The sequence below is a fragment of the Mobula hypostoma genome, chromosome 6, assembly GCF_963921235.1.
Source record: "Mobula hypostoma chromosome 6, sMobHyp1.1, whole genome shotgun sequence".
Classification (NCBI taxonomy): domain Eukaryota; kingdom Metazoa; phylum Chordata; class Chondrichthyes; order Myliobatiformes; family Myliobatidae; genus Mobula; species Mobula hypostoma.
Genome location: NC_086102.1, coordinates 113159763 through 113175525, shown reverse-complemented (window position 1 = coordinate 113175525; position 15763 = coordinate 113159763). Strand labels below are relative to the sequence as shown.

At 41.0% G+C, this 15763-nt stretch overlaps 1 protein-coding gene across 1 annotated transcript in view; it reads left to right on the top strand.

The window, feature by feature from the left end:
- The first annotated feature begins 1269 nt into the window (after nucleotides 1-1269).
- Nucleotides 1270-15763, top strand: part of smarcal1 (SWI/SNF related, matrix associated, actin dependent regulator of chromatin, subfamily a-like 1) — a 50785-nt gene continuing 36291 nt past the window's right edge. The window contains exons 1-3 of the mRNA XM_063051490.1: nucleotides 1270-1760; nucleotides 3317-3367; nucleotides 15314-15589. Of these exons, the coding sequence (XP_062907560.1) occupies nucleotides 1385-1760; nucleotides 3317-3367; nucleotides 15314-15589 (703 nt within the window). The 5' untranslated portion in view covers nucleotides 1270-1384. The remainder of the gene's footprint in view (nucleotides 1761-3316; nucleotides 3368-15313; nucleotides 15590-15763) is intronic.

Sequence of the window (15763 nt, the reverse complement as noted above, 5' to 3'; positions counted from 1 at the left end):
GGTCTTCTAATCGGCTGCCTTATGGCGCCACAGGACCCATTTCCATGCTACATGAACTCAAGAGTTTACAGAAAATGCTGAGAAAGACAAAAAAAAATCCCGTAAGTGGCACACAACACATCGGACCTTGATGTGAATGTGTTACAGCAGCAGAGGACCACACACGTACACTCACTGGGAACTTTATTCGGCCCACAATGTTCTACTGACCTTTTAACCTACTCCAAGATCAATCTAACCCTTCCTTCCCACTTAGCCCTTCATTTTTCTTTCACCTATTGCACCTTTAAGTTTTGTGAATCCGCAGATTGGTAAATTGTGCTCTAAAGACCCAAGATCAAATCAGTTGCATTAAAGAGCATTGAAATTATCTAGTTTCCATGTACAAGGTCCCTACTTTTCTATACAAAAACAGAAAATATTGGAAACACTGAAGATCGGGCAGCTGCTGTGGAAATGGCCATAGTCCCAGTGCAAAAAGAACATTCACATAAATGGTATTTAAACTGAAATTTTAACTCTTTCACCTCCATTGTTTTCCATATTAATGCAGACTTTCAGCGCCTCTAGTTCTTTTGATTTCTGTAATCCTACATGATGTTCTGCAAATTTGCTGAGGCCGCATTTGAAATATTCTGTTCAATTCTGGTAACCCTGCTATAGGAAGTTGGCATTCAGCTGGAAAGAGTGAAGAGGAGATTCACGAGGATGTTGCCCGGACTCAGGGGCTGAGTTTTTGGAGAGGAGTTGGGAGCTTGGCATTTTATTCATTGGAACATAGGAGAATGAGTGATAATCTTATAGAAGTGAGTAAAATAATGAAGGGCCCAGGTAGAGTCAATCGGCAAAGTCTTTCCCCTAGGGTTGGGGAATCATGTACATGAGGGCACAAAATAAGGTGAGGGGGGATTTAATTGAAACCTGAAGGCAATGTTTTTAACACAGAAAGTAGTCAGTACATGGAACAAACAGTAGAGGAAGCGACTGAGGCAGGCACATCAACAACGTTTAAAAGGAACTTGGATAGGAAATGAGATGGGCTGAAGGGATTCTTGGCCGGCACGGGCCAGTTGGGCCGAAGGGCCTGTTTCCTTGTGGTACGACTCTGATAATGCGTCTCGGCTGCCCAGCATACCGGGTTGATCAATGCCCTCGCACACTTTACCGTAATTCATTCCCGTGTTTTGAGCGGCTTCAATGCCGTCTCCTTTAACAACCTGTACCGCACCAGTGATTGGTTGTCAGCCTGTCAATCACGTTTGTTTGGATTCCGCCTCTTGAGGCCTGCGCCACGTAAAGCCTGGTGCTTGCGTAGCAGGGAGCCGGTCTGTGTGCTCAGCGCCGAGGGTGGGAGCGGTTGCCCGGGGCTGACGCCGACCTGGTCATGTCTGCCGGACTCAGCGAGCAGCAGAAGCAGCGGATTGAGGAGAACCGGCAGAAGGCGCTGGCCCGCCGGGCCGAGAGACTGGCCCTGGCTGCGGCTCCCGGTCCCAGCCCCAGCCCCCCTCGGCCCGTTGCCCCTGCGCAGCGAGATGTGTGCGCGTCCCGGGGGGAGGCCACCGTCAGGCCCGAGCCCCAGCATCACGCCGCAGCAGTCGCGGCCACCGTCACCCCGGGCAGCGGGCGGGAGCGACTGTCCGTGGCCCCGGGTGTCCTCAGCGGCAGGTGTGTGAGGCACGACCCGCGGCGCTTCCGAGTGGAGGTTGGCTTCAATCCCGCGCTGCTGGCCGTCTTCAAGAGCATCCCGAGCAGACATTACGGTGAGAAGAGTGGATGAGATGGGAGGGGTGGGGATGGAAGGGAAGAGGTGAGGTGGGGAGGGGATGAGGAGTGAGGTGTGGATGGGAGGGGTGGGGAGGGGATGGGTAGGGATGGGTAGGGATGGGAGGGTGCGAGGTGGGATGGATATGGAGGGTATGGGAGGGGTGAGGGGGAACGGATGGCAGGGGAGGGTTAGGGATGGAAGGGTATGAGGTGGGGATGTTATGGGAGGGGAGGGGATTGGAGGGGTGGGGTTGGATTGGAATGGGAGGGGAGATGCCAGCCCAGCCCAGCGTATTAGGGGTGGTGATGATGAAGGGCCCAGGGTCCAGTGGTGGCGGGGGTTGATGGGGGACCCAGGATTTGTAACTGCCATTATCACAACCTTAGCCTTTCCACGCTGTACCTGCTACTCTCTGTGTAAACAAACCTTACCTCTGTCATTGCCCCCCACACCCCAAACTTTTCTCCAGTCACCTTAAAGTTCTGCCCACTTGTATTAGCCATTTCTACCCTGGGGAAAAGTCATCTCTGGCTATTTTCTCAATCATATTGTATACCTCTGTCAAGTTATCCCTCATCCTCCTTGGCTCTAAAGAGAAAAGCTCTAGCTCACTTAACATTTCCTAATAAGAGATGTTCTCTAATTCAGGCAGCGTCCTCGTAAATCTGCTCTGCGCCCTCTCTAAAGCTCCCACATCCTTCTTGTAGTGAGGCTACCAGAACAATATTGTGTGTGGCCTAACCAGAGTTTTATAGAGCTGCAACATTACCTCACGGCTCTTGAACTCAGTCCATTGACTAATGAAGGCCAACACATCATACACCTTCTCAACCATTGTATCAACTTGCTTGGAGCTTTGAAGAATCTGTTCCTGTGTTTGTTCACACTGCTGAGAATCTTGCCATTAATCTTGTACTGTGCCTTCAGGTGTTGATGGAGGATTGTGGGGGATGATGATAGAGGGAGGGAAAGGTTCATGGTATTGTGTGGGGTGACAGAGGAGGGGGGTGGGGTTAGGATTAGTATTGTGAGCGATTGGAGGGAGATTCAACAACGGGTCCACACTTACAATTTAAAAAAAACTGCAGTTACTGGAAATATTCAGTGGTTCTGGCAGCACTTGTAGGAAAAGGCACCCAAATTGAATGACACATAGTAGTCTAACAGATAGATTTGAGGAGAGGATTTTATTACGGTGCTATGAAACTAGAAGAGCATACTTGTTGTGAAAGGAAGGATCACATGACTAAAATTGGGAAGGCAGGCTGGTGTATTAGTTGGATTCTGTTGTGATTAAGTGCCCCAACATATGGGAAGGGTAAAGTATCTCACCTTATGACTGATTGGGAATGTGATGCAACCATTTCTTGGACTCAAGGGCCAATGGTCACTGATCATTATCCATCGACAATCTCCAGCAGTTTTGGTTTTGCCTTCTATTTCTAGTATTACCTTCAAGCCTGGGTTTCGGGTGCAGGTATTGCTATGCTTCACAAGGCAATGGAAGGTTGATAGTATCCACAATAACATCAGTTTTTGCTTTGATTTCAGATGTAGCCAGCAAGATGTGGAACTTCAGCATGGATGATTATGACAACTTGAGTGAGTAATGGGACTTACTGGGATTGTATAGTGTTGGGGAAGGGGGGGGAGATATTCAACACATTGCTGACTCTGACAGTGATACTTGTTCCCAGAGCGGGGTTATTTGTGGCCAAGTTTGTCACCCTCACAGAAAGTATCAGCTCCCTCAGCAAAGTCATTGATTATTGCAGTGCTATTTCTTAAACATCCTGTTTGTTTCCAAAGATTTCCCTTCAGTCTGCGTGCCTGCTCTTGCTCACCCTATCCAGTGTAGTGTAGTTTCTGAGGACATTCACCCATGCAGAGGGACATTGAGCTACAGATGTCTGTATCTGGAAGGGAAAACTGAACAAACATCTGGAAGAACTTGGCAGGTCAAGCTCCTGATTCAGACTAGTTTGTTGTTTGCACCAGTATCCCCGATCATTTAGCCTCCAAATTGCTGTCAGTTCAATCATAAAGCATTAAAACATTATACCACAGAAAAATGCCCTTCGGCCCATCTAGAACCATTAATCTGCGTAGTCCCATTGCCCTGCACCCATGTCTTAGCCCTCAATACCCTCTTATCCATGTACCTATCCACATTTCTCTTAAATTAAATCAAACCCGCATCCACCACTTGCGCTGGCTGTTCGTTCCACACTCTCACCACCCTCTGAGTGAAGAAGTTTCCCAAATGTTTGAGATTTGGATTATGAGAACACTCAGTCCTCTTTTATTGTCATTTAGAAATGCATACATACATTAAGAAATGATACAATGTTTCTCCGGAGTGATATCACAGAAAACAAGACAGACCAAAGACTAACACTGACAAAACCACATAATTATAACATATAGTTACAGCAGTGCAAAGCAATACCATAATTTGATAAAGAACAGACCATAGGCACAGTTTAAAAAAAAAGTCTCAAAGTCCCGAGTCAATCGACTCCCGAGTCCCCGATAGCAGGCGGCAAAAGGGAGAAACTCCCTGCCATAAACCTTCAGGCACCATCAACTTGCCGATACCTTGGGAGCAGCCGACCCTGGTCCATCCATCCGAAAACTCCGAGCTTCTGACTAGCCCCTCCGATACAGCCTCCCGAGCGCCATCCTCTGCCGAGCGCCTTCGACCTCTCCCCGGCCGCTGAAACATGCAAAGCCGAGGATTTCGGGGCCTTCTGCTCCAGAGATTCCGGTTACCACACAGAAGCAGCGGTAGCAAAGCAGTCATTTCAGAAGTTTTCCAGATGTTCTGCTGTGCTCTCATGTCTGTCTCCATCAAATCAGGATTGTGCACGGTCCCCTACTTGACAAATAACAGATATTCATCACCGAAGTGGCCGCGTGCGCTGTCGTTTCTTCCTCTGAAATTGGAAGTTTCTAATGATAGGGACTCTTCGGGTGATAATTTCGGAAAACTCAATTTACTTAAAAAGTCATGCATAAAATTAGAATCATGAGGAAAATCAGAGTGGTATAAAGAGGTATAGAATTCTTGAAAGACTTGATTTATCCCAGCATGATCCACTGTGAAAGTATCATCCTGTTTACGAATCTTAATAATTTGACGTTTAACCGAATCAAATTTCAAATGGTTAGCCAGTAATTTACCCGATTTATCACTATGAATATAAAAATCACTCCTAGTTCTCATTAATTGATTTTCGATCGAGGATGTTAATAATAAGCTATGTTCCAATTGGAGTTCAACTCTATGTTTGTACAGCTCCTTACTGGGAGAAATAGCATATTTTTTATCGACTTCTTTAATTTTATCAACCAACAAAAGTATTTCATTGTTAACACGTTTTTTCAAACCAGCCGAATAGGAAATGATCTGACCACGGATGTAAACTTTAAAGGCATCCCAAACAGTTCCACTGGAAACTTCGTCCGTAGTATTAGTTGAAAAAAAGAAATCGATCTGCTCCTTTATAAATTTGACAAAATCTTGATCTTGAAGCAAAATAGGGTTAAATCGCCATTGTCGGCTAGTACAGGAGATGTCCATTAACTTGATGGAAAGTTTCAGTGGAGCATGATCTGAAATAACAATACTGTCATAATTACAATCAAGTACATCTGGAATCAAACGGGAGTCAATCAAAAAATAATCAATTCGGGAAAAAGAACGGTGAACATGTGAAAAAAAGGAGAATTCCTTGTCATTTGGATGTAGAAATCTCCAAATTTCTAAAATCCCAGAATCCAACATGAAAGAATTAATAATAGTAGCCGACTTGTTCAGTAAAGCCGGACTAGCTATGGATCTGTCCAACATGGGATTCAGACATAAATTAAAATCACCACCCATTATCAACATATACTCGTTTAAGTTAGGAAAGGAAGTGAATAATTGTTTAAAATTTCAGGGTAATCCACATTTGGAGCATAAACATTCACCATAGCGACCTTTTTATTAAAAAGTACCCCAGTAATTAACAAAAATCTGCCATTAGGATCCGAAATAATGTCTTGATGAATAAATATAATTGAAGGATCAATAAAAATTGAAACTCCTTTAATTTTGGCTTGAGGATTTGAGTGGTATTGTTCATCTTTCCAAAACTTAAAGAAGCGTTGATTATCCTCTTTCCTTACATGAGTCTCTTGTGCAAAAATAATATGAGCATTCAGTCTTTGGAACACTTTGAAAACCTTTTTCCGTTTTATAGGATGGTTTAAACCATTTGTGCTCCAAGAAACAAAATTAATAGTATGAGCCATAATTAAGAGTTAACCCTTTGGTAAGAAGAGGGTTAACCACAATGTGAACTCATAAAACCGGAAAAGGAATACATGATTAGAGAGGAACCAGAAATCTCGACACTGCGGACATCTTGGTAGTTCTGAAACAGCCCAATAGAAAAAATTTTAAAAAAAGACTGACCCACCCCCCCATCCCCAAGAAACCCCGAACTAAGCCAGAAATGGCTGAAGGAAGCTCTAACTAAAACTAATTCTAACCCCATTTCTGCAGGGGGCAACTCCAAAAATATATGTTAGATAAAAGATCTCCCAGAAACTAATGCATGTAAAAAATAACCAATATAATAATTAATCTACATAATAAAAATTAGTAAAATATATAAATTAAAAAAGCAGTCAGTACATATAATTAGTTATAAACGAATAAATAAAAAATCACTTCTAAAATGAAAGAAGGATTATGGGAAGAAGAAGCATACAAACATGGCGTCCCAAAAAAGAAACAAAGGAGGTTAAGCAAAAAGAAAGACAAGTCGCCATTTTGATTATGCAAAAACCAAAAGTAGGAAACATATAACTAAAAATGATCGTCGAATCATATCATAAATAATAACGAAAAAGGAAAAGTTAAAACAAAAGGTTAACTAAAAAAAACTGATGTTAATTTACAGAAGATAAATAATCTATACAAGTTATAGAGTAACAACTATAGTAGTAAATAAAGAACAAAAATCTTAGACTTAAAATAAACCCTCATCGCGCGATAATAAGAGGTTCATTTTATAAAGAAAACACCAGAAGAAAAAAGAATTGGTGCTGGAAGCACCCGACACAGATTAAGAGAAGGTATCTGTATCAGAAGGGAACTTATCATCCAAAAAGCTTCGGGCAGCAGTCGTAGAATGGAAAACACGACGATTTCCATCGGGAAGAGAGATTCTGAGACGTGCAGGATACAATAGTGCCGGTTTGAGATTTTTTTGATAGCATTCCGACATTAGAGGTTTAAAAGTCAGTCGTTCCTTCATCACTTCAGGAATATTCTTGAACTATCCTGAAGGAATGCTGGCGATACTTGATCATCCCTTGTCGATGAGCAACCTGGAGAAGTTGTTCTTTAACATTGACATAATGGAAATGAAGAATAACTGGTCTAGGTTTAGAAGCAATTGCTGCCGACTTTGTCCACGGTATACGATGGGCGCGGTCGAGTAATGGAGGATCATTGGGAAAAACTGAACCGAACGAATCCTTTAAAAGTTGAGCAAAGAATATTGCAGGATCTCCAGCCTCAACATCCTCGGGTAAACCGATTAAACATGAGTTTTGTCTTCTCGATCGATTCTCGAGATCAATAACTTTGGATTTAAGTTGTTGAAGTTGTTTAGTAGTCGAAGCTAGATTCTTCTCTAAGATCTCGACTTTTGTGTCCGTCTTCTGAGATTTAGTATTCAGTTCAGAAATTTTGGCATCATGTTTCTGAACATCAGAATCCAGGGATTTCAAAGAGTCCGTGATTGATTTTAAATCTTCATTGAGGCTTTGGCGATGTTGTTCAAATTGAGCCGATAAGCTATCAGATAACTTTATCCGCTGCTGCTCAAACATTTCCTCCATAACTTCGTAAGTTAATTCCGTTTGTTTAGAATCACCTTTCTTCTTTGCTCCATTCCCATCAGCGTCTTTCCCATTTTTGGTTCTAGATCTCGTACTCATTTCTCTAAACTCGAGATTTGCAGTTGACGAAAGGAAATCAATTAATCAGTAAATCAAGAAGATAAAATAAATCTTCTGGTGTACTTAAAGTTGATTAGATCAAGGAGATCAAAGGTTGAAAAGAATAACGGGGATGGAGCGAAGCCAAAGAAGCGACCTCACTCCATGAGCGCTCCCTGCAGACTCTACTTCTATTTGACATCTCAAAATACATCGTCTTACACTTGTCAGAACTAAATTCCATCGGCCAACATTCCATCATTTTCCATCTGATCTATAACATGTTGTAGCCTTCGACAACATTCGTTGCTATCCATAATACTACAATCTTCATGTCATCTGCAAACGTATGAATCACGTCTCCTAAACTCACAAACAACTAACGTCCCAGCTTGGATCTCTATGTTAATATATAATTTACCCCATACAAAGCTATACTGACTATCCCGAATCAGTCCCTGCCTATCCAAATGTACATCAAATCTGATCCCTTAGGAGTTTCTCCAGTAATTTATCTCCCACGATGTAAGGCTCGCAGGTCTGTTATCTGGATGTTGAAGGTTCAGTTGATGTTAGGAGGGCTGTGGAGAATATTTTGAGGCTTGGGAAGTTTTGAGGAGTTGGTTAGGCTCCAGATATGAGTCTTAGTGAAAGATCTTGGCCTAAACCATTGACTATTTATTCCTGTCCAAAGGTGCCTGACCTGTTGAGTTCCTCCAGCATTTTGTGTATGTTACTCCAGATATGGGAACACTTTTTCTTCTTCTGCTTCTTCTGGACTTCAGGAGAACTGTGTCGCCTCTCTACCGATTAATACTCAACAACTCTGAAACTGAAGAAAAGTTTCTCAGTACCTATATCCCCATAATTTGAATATCACTCTTATTGGCTCCATGAAAAACAAACCTAGTCTGCCTTGGGTTTTGACCCTCGTTTCTCATTCCATAGATACTGCCAAACCTATTAACTGTTTCCCACATTTTCTGTTTTGATTCCAGCCTTTCTTGTCCCCCCTCCTACTTCAGTCTGTCTGACATTAATGTATTCCAGCCTTTCCTGTCCCTCCTCTTACTTCACTCAGTCTGACATTAATGTATTTTTCTCTTACCATAACACAACTATTTCTGCAGGAGGTTCAAGTGGTAGGGAAGCCATCAGAGAGGATTCTTAGGGGTGGTGTTTATGAGCATACAGACAAACTTGGCCTAATTTGGGACAGATAGCATGGCTTTGTGCAGTACAGACCAGGCCATGTCTTACCAACTTGACTGAGGTTTTCGAGAAGATTACAAAGGGGATCAATTAAGGTAGAGCTGTGGATGTTGTCTAAGTGAATTTTAGTAAGACTTTTGACAGGTAGGCTTATCCAGAAGGTTAAGATGCATAAGACCCACAGTGATAGGCCAAACAGTTCAGGATTGACTACAGGTGGAAATTGGAGGTCCATGAGACAGACCTCATTAGGGGATCAAAGGTGGAGAGAGTCAGCAACTTTAAAGTTTAAGTTCTTGAAAGATAAATAAATCCTTTCAAGAGTTTTATACTTCACTATACCAATCAGAATTTCCCGATGATCTTACTATAATGCACAAATTTTTAAGGAAATTGAATTTTCCAAAATTATCATTTGATGAACATTTCATATTAGAAACTCCCATTACTGAAGATGAAATTAAAAATGCTATCTTTTTGATGAATTCAGGTAAAGCACCTGGTCCGGACGGTTTCACAGTAGAATTTTTCAATTCCTTTTCTAATATTCTCTCACCTTGGCTATATAGAATTTTTAAGGATGCATTATCTATAGGTAAATTACCACAGTCCTTTTATGGTGCTTCTTAAGAAAAATAAAGATCCCACTGAATGTGCATCATATAGGCCTATATCTTTGTTGAATGTAGATTCCAAGGTTTTTTCTAAAATATTAGCGACCAGATTGGAAAAAGTATTGCCTCAAATTATTTCTGTTGATCAGATGGGATTTATTAAAAATCATTATTTTTTTAATACTGTATTAGGAGATTAATGAATATTGTTTATACTCCTTCATCTAGAACTCCAGAATGTGCCATTTCACTAGATGCTGAGAAAGTGTTTGACAGGGTTGAATGGACATATTTAGTGGGCTTGAAAAATTTAATTTTAGTCCGACATTTATATCTTGGATTAAATTAGTATACCTTACCTCTTCGGCATCGGTATTTACCAATAATCAAAGATCTCCCTTTTTTCAGTTGTTTTGCTACACCAGGCAAGGTTGTCCTCTTAGTCCATTGCTATTTGATATTGTTTTAGAACCTTTGGCCATTGCTATTCGTGAATCAACTAATATATTTGGTGTTACCCGTGGGAATGAAACACATAAATTATCACTATATGCTGATGATTTATTGCTATATATTTCTAACCCCGAAAAATCTATTCCAGCACTACTATCCTTGCTTGATAAGTTCAGTAAATTTTTGGGCTATAAATTGAAATTTAATAAGAGTGAACTCTTCCCTTTAAATATGCAGGTTCCAATTTATAGATGTTCACCATTCAGACTGGTTAATGATTATTTTACTTGTCTGGGTATTTAAAATTACTAAGAAACGTAAGGATTTATTCAAGCATAATTTTTTTTACCTTTAATTGATAAAATTAATCAAATTTTTATTAAATGGTCCCCATTGTTTCTATCAATGCTTGGTCGAATTAACGCTATTAAGATGATTCTCCTACCAAAATTTTTATACTTATTTCAAGCATTACCAATTTTTATTTCTAATTCCTTTTTTGATACTTCAGATTCTAAAATCTCTTCATATATATGGCAGAACAAAAATCCTAGATTAAGTTAAAAAAAATACTTGCATAAGTCTAAAAAGGGTGGTGGTTTGATTATACCAAATCTTAGATTTTATTATTGGGCAATTAATATCCGATATTTAATATTTTGGACGCAAGATTTGGATATAACTTTATGTCCACAATGGGTAAACCTGGAATGTAAATCTATACAAGGATTTTCTTTGACTTCTTTACCATTTGTTATTTCTAAATTAAATAGACAAATGGTTAATCTAATAATTAAATATACACTACAAATATAGTTTCAATTTCGTAAATTTTTTGGCTTGACCCAATTTGTTTTATTAAGCCCTATTACGTCTAATTTTTTCTTTCAACCTTCTATTATAGATCAAGCTTTTTCAGTATGGAAAATGAAGGGTATATTAAGCTTTTGTGATTTATTTTTGGATAACTGTTTCATGTCTTTTGAACAGTTATCTAATAAATATAATTTGCCTAGATCTCACTTTTTCAGATATTTACAAATTAGAAACTTTTTAAATATTAATTTACCCACATTTCCAACTTCACATCCAGTTGATATAACGGAAAAAATTCCAAGTTTAAATCCTTTTCAGAAGGGTTTAATAGCATTCATTTATGATTTGATTATGAAAATAAATTCAGGTATATCTGATAAAATCAAGGTTGAATGGGAAAGAGAACTCCACATGTCCTCTTTATGTGCTAAACATACATTGATACAATTTAAGATGATGCATAGGGCACATATGTCTAAAGACAAATTAGCTCATTTCTATTCACATATAAGCCCAATTTGTGATAGATGCCATTCTGAAGTTGCTTCCTTGACTCGTATGTTTTGGTCTTGCCCTTTCTTGCATAAATATTGGAAAGATATCTTTGATATTATTTCAAAAACAACAGGAATTCTGCAGATGCTGGAAATTCAAGCAACACACATCAAAGTTGCTGGTGAACGCAGCAGGCCAGGCAGCATCTATAGGAAGAAGCGCAGTCGACGTTTCAGGCCGAGACCCTTCGTCAGGACTAACGTTAGTCCTGACGAAGGGTCTCGGCCTGAAATGTCGACTGCGCTTCTTCCTATAGATGCTGCCTGGCCTGCTGCATTCACCAGCAACTTTGATTTGATATTATTTCTATTGTTTTGCATATTAATTTACAACCACACCCTGTTACTGCGATTTTTGGGTTACCGATGATAGAAGATAGTTACCTACCCCCTTCAGCCTGTCGGATGATTGCTTTTTTAACAATAATGGCTAGAAAATGTATCTTATTGAACTGGAAAGAAGTCAATCCCCCTACTACATTTCAATGGTTTTCTCAAACTATATCTTGTTTGAATTTAGAGAAAATTAGAAGTGGCACCTCCAACCCTTCGATTAAATTTGAAGAAACTTGGAGACCATTTATACAACATTTCCAGATGATGTAGTTTGACCTTTTCGAATCCTTTTTTTTAAAACTCAAATACACGGATACAGGAGTGGAGTTAACGACATTAATGATTCTATCCAATGTAATATGTTAGCCTGTCTTTTTTTTTAGTTTTATTTAGTTTAGGTTAATTTTTCTTTTCTAATTTGGGGTTTTTGGATTTTTTCTCATTTATCCCTCTATCATGTTCAAAATTATATTTAGAGTTTGGGAAACTTTATACATCTATTATTACCAGTAATGTCAATTATTAATAATGTAATCCCAATCTCTGTTCATTAATATTGCTATGTTTATAATTTTGAAAATTAATAAAAAGATTGGAAAAGGAACAAAGTTCAAAGTACCTATAATATATCACCATATACAATGCTGAGATTCAGTTACTTGCAGGCATACACAGTAAATCGAAGAAACACAATGGAATCAGTGAAAGACTGCATCCAACAGGATGGACAAATAACCAATGTGCAAAAGACAACACTGAAAATACCAAAAAAAAACACCAATAAATGTCAAGAAGATGAGATGAAGAGTCCTTGAAAGTGAGTCCATAGGTTGTGGGAACAGTTCAGGATGTGGCAAATGGTTCAAGATCCTAATGGTTGAGGGGTAATAACTGTTCCTGAACCTGGTGGTGTCAGTCCTTAGGCTCCAGTACCACCTTCCAGTTGGCATCAGGGAGAAGAAAGCATGCCTAGGGTAGTGCAGGGTCCCTGATGATGGATGCTGCTTTCCTGTGATAGCGCATGCCATGAGATGTGCTCAGTAGTGGGGAGAGTTTTACCCGTGATGGACTGGGCTGTATTCACTACTTTTTGCAGGATCTTCCATTCAAGGCCATGATGCAACCAGTAAATGTACTTTCCACCGCACTTCTATAGAAGTTTGTCAAAGTTTTAGCTGTCATAATTAATTTTTGCAAAATTCTATGAAGGTAAAGGTGCTGCCCTGGTTTCTTCATAATTGCACTTGTGTGCTGGGCCCAAGACACATTCACTGACATGATAACCAGAAATTTAAAGTTGCTGACTCTCTCCACCTCTGATCCCCTGATGAGGACTGGCTCGTGGGCCTCTGGTTTCCTCCTCCTGAAGTCAATAATCAGCTCCTTGGTCCTGCTGACATTGAGTGAGGGGTTGTTGTTGTGGTACTACTCAGCCAGATTTTCAACCTCCCTCCTATATGCTGAGTCCTCGGTGTTATTGCTTCAGAGGATCTGTCGTGTGTGTGTGTGTTATATAGAGCAGCACCTCTACTTTCTTGGAAGTTTGCAAGATTCAGCATGTTTTCTCAAATTTTGCGTGGCTCTGGAGGTGGGTGGATTCGTGGTCGGTGCTGCTGCCTGATGTGTCGTGGGAGTACACGGAAGAGCAGCGAACCGGCTGCTGGCTGTGTGCCCAGAGACTCGAGTTCTCTGGGCACAGAGTTTGGAAAAGGCGACGCAATAGACTTTTAACACCATAAATCAGCAAGTTGCTGATTTATGTCTCCCCTCTCGCTGTGAAATGGGGACACCTCTTTCTCGCTTATAGGGACGCAGAGAGCCTGTGGTACGTTGAATTATTGGGTGAACGAGTAGTCTTTGGGATACTGCAAGTCTGTGTCTTTATTGATGCATTGCTGCACGCTTGAGTGCTCAGTGGAGGGTGCAGATGTTTTTTTTGGTGGTGGAGGGGAGTCATCGCTTTGCTGTTGCTTGTGCGTGGGAGGGGGAGTGGGGGGAGGCTTTGGGGTTCTAACATTTAACTGTCATTCATTCTTTGGGGCACTCTGTTTTTGTGGATGTTTGCAAAGAAAACGAATTTCAGGATGTATATTGCATACATTTCTCTGACATTAAATGTACCTGTTGAATCATATGGAAGATGTTCAGTGGAGAATAGTTTGACTGGTTGCATCACAGCCTGTATGGAAACACAAATGCCCTTGAACAGAGGATACTGCAAAAAGTAGTGAGTACAGCCCAGTCCATCACAGATCATTTAGCTTCCATCATTTAGCACGTCTATACAGAGTGTTGCTGCAGGAAAGCAGCATCTATCATCAAGGACTTGCACTGTTCAGACCATGTTCTCTTCTCTATGTTGCCATCAGGGGCCTCAGGACCCACACCACCAGGAACAGTTAATACCCCTCAACCATCAGCTTCTGAACCAGAGGGGATAACTTCACTCAACTTCACTTCGCACATCTATGGACTCACTTTCAGGGTTATTCATCTTACGTTCTCAATATTTATCATTATTCTTTTTGTATTTGCACAATTTCTTGCCTTTTGCACATTGGTTGTTTGTCCATCTTGTGTGTGGTTTCTCATTGATTCTATGGTGCTTCTTTGTATTTTCTGTGAATGCCCACAGGAAAATGAATCTCAGGGTTCTATATGGTGATGTAAATGTGCTTTACTTTCAACTTTGAAATTTGGATTTGGCTTGCCCATAGAGAACAGAGGGCAGTGGTCGATGGGATATCCTGGCTGGAGATCCATTAGCAGTGGTGTTCTGCAGGCACTCTTGCTGTCTGCAATAGATAGAAATGAGCTGCATGAAAATGTGAGTGGGTTAGTAGTTGCAGATGATACAATGATTAGTGGCATTGTGAACAGTGTGAAAGTTATCAATAGATACATAGATCAGTTGCAGGCATGGACACAACTGATTAGAGGGCGTTTGCTATAACAAGCAAATGGTCAAACTTGGGTTGTTTTCTATGGAGTAGTATAGGTGAGGGGAGACCTGATATAAGTTAATAAAATTATGAGAAGCTCAGATAGGATAGCCAGCCAGCATCTTTCTCTTGGGTTTGAAATGTCAAATACTCGAGGGCATGAATTTAAGGTGAAGGGGGACAGTTCAAATCAGGTGTTCAGGGCAAATTTTGTTTTACACAGAGGTGTGTGCCTGTAGTGCGCTGCCTGGGCTGGTGGAGGCAGATCTGATTAAGAAACACATGATTAGACAGAGAATGGAGCGGTGTGGGCCATGTGCCGGCAGATGGGATTAGGTGTTGTTAGCTTAATTAGTTCAGCACAGCATTGTGGGCAGAATGGCCTGTTCCTTTGCTGGTTTATGTTCTGTGAAAAGAGTCTAGTAAAGTGAAAACTGAAGAAAAGTTTGAAGTGCATGTTGCTTTCGAATAGGGGAACTGTGTTGTCCCCTCTCTTGTCAGAGTACAGAACTTGGCCAGTTTCAGTAGGGAGGTCGTGAAGAGATGATGAGCTGGGGAGACCTGTGATGGTGGAACATGTTGTGACCTTTATAATGACCATCAATTCTTGTGTCTTTGTTGCAGTGGGCCTGGTAAAGCACATTCCAACGGTTGTGTTGAAACCATTAGATGGAGTGCTAGAAACGGATGGTGTCACCAGTGATACACCGAAAGCCAGGAGGCGGCGCAGTGTGTCACTTACCGTAAGCAAACTGGTGACAGCAGGAAAGAACTGGAAAAAGCCTGCTGCGGGGATACAGGGGCGATTCATCCTCATCTCCAGGTCCCGCTGTGAGGTCGAGGTTGCTTATCATGCAGAGGTGCTGAATGTCTTCAAACAGATGAATTCCAGGAATTATGGTGAGTAATGCCATCTTTTAGTTTCTCCCCTCGCCAATGACACCCATTCTTACTCCCCAGGCCGTGCCACGCGATTACTTCTCTAATTCCCTTCCCCTTTTTCCCCACAACTATCTCAGCCGTCTTAGGGGCAGTTTTGGTGAGCACCAAACTCCAGTAAAGAGCATTGGGTAA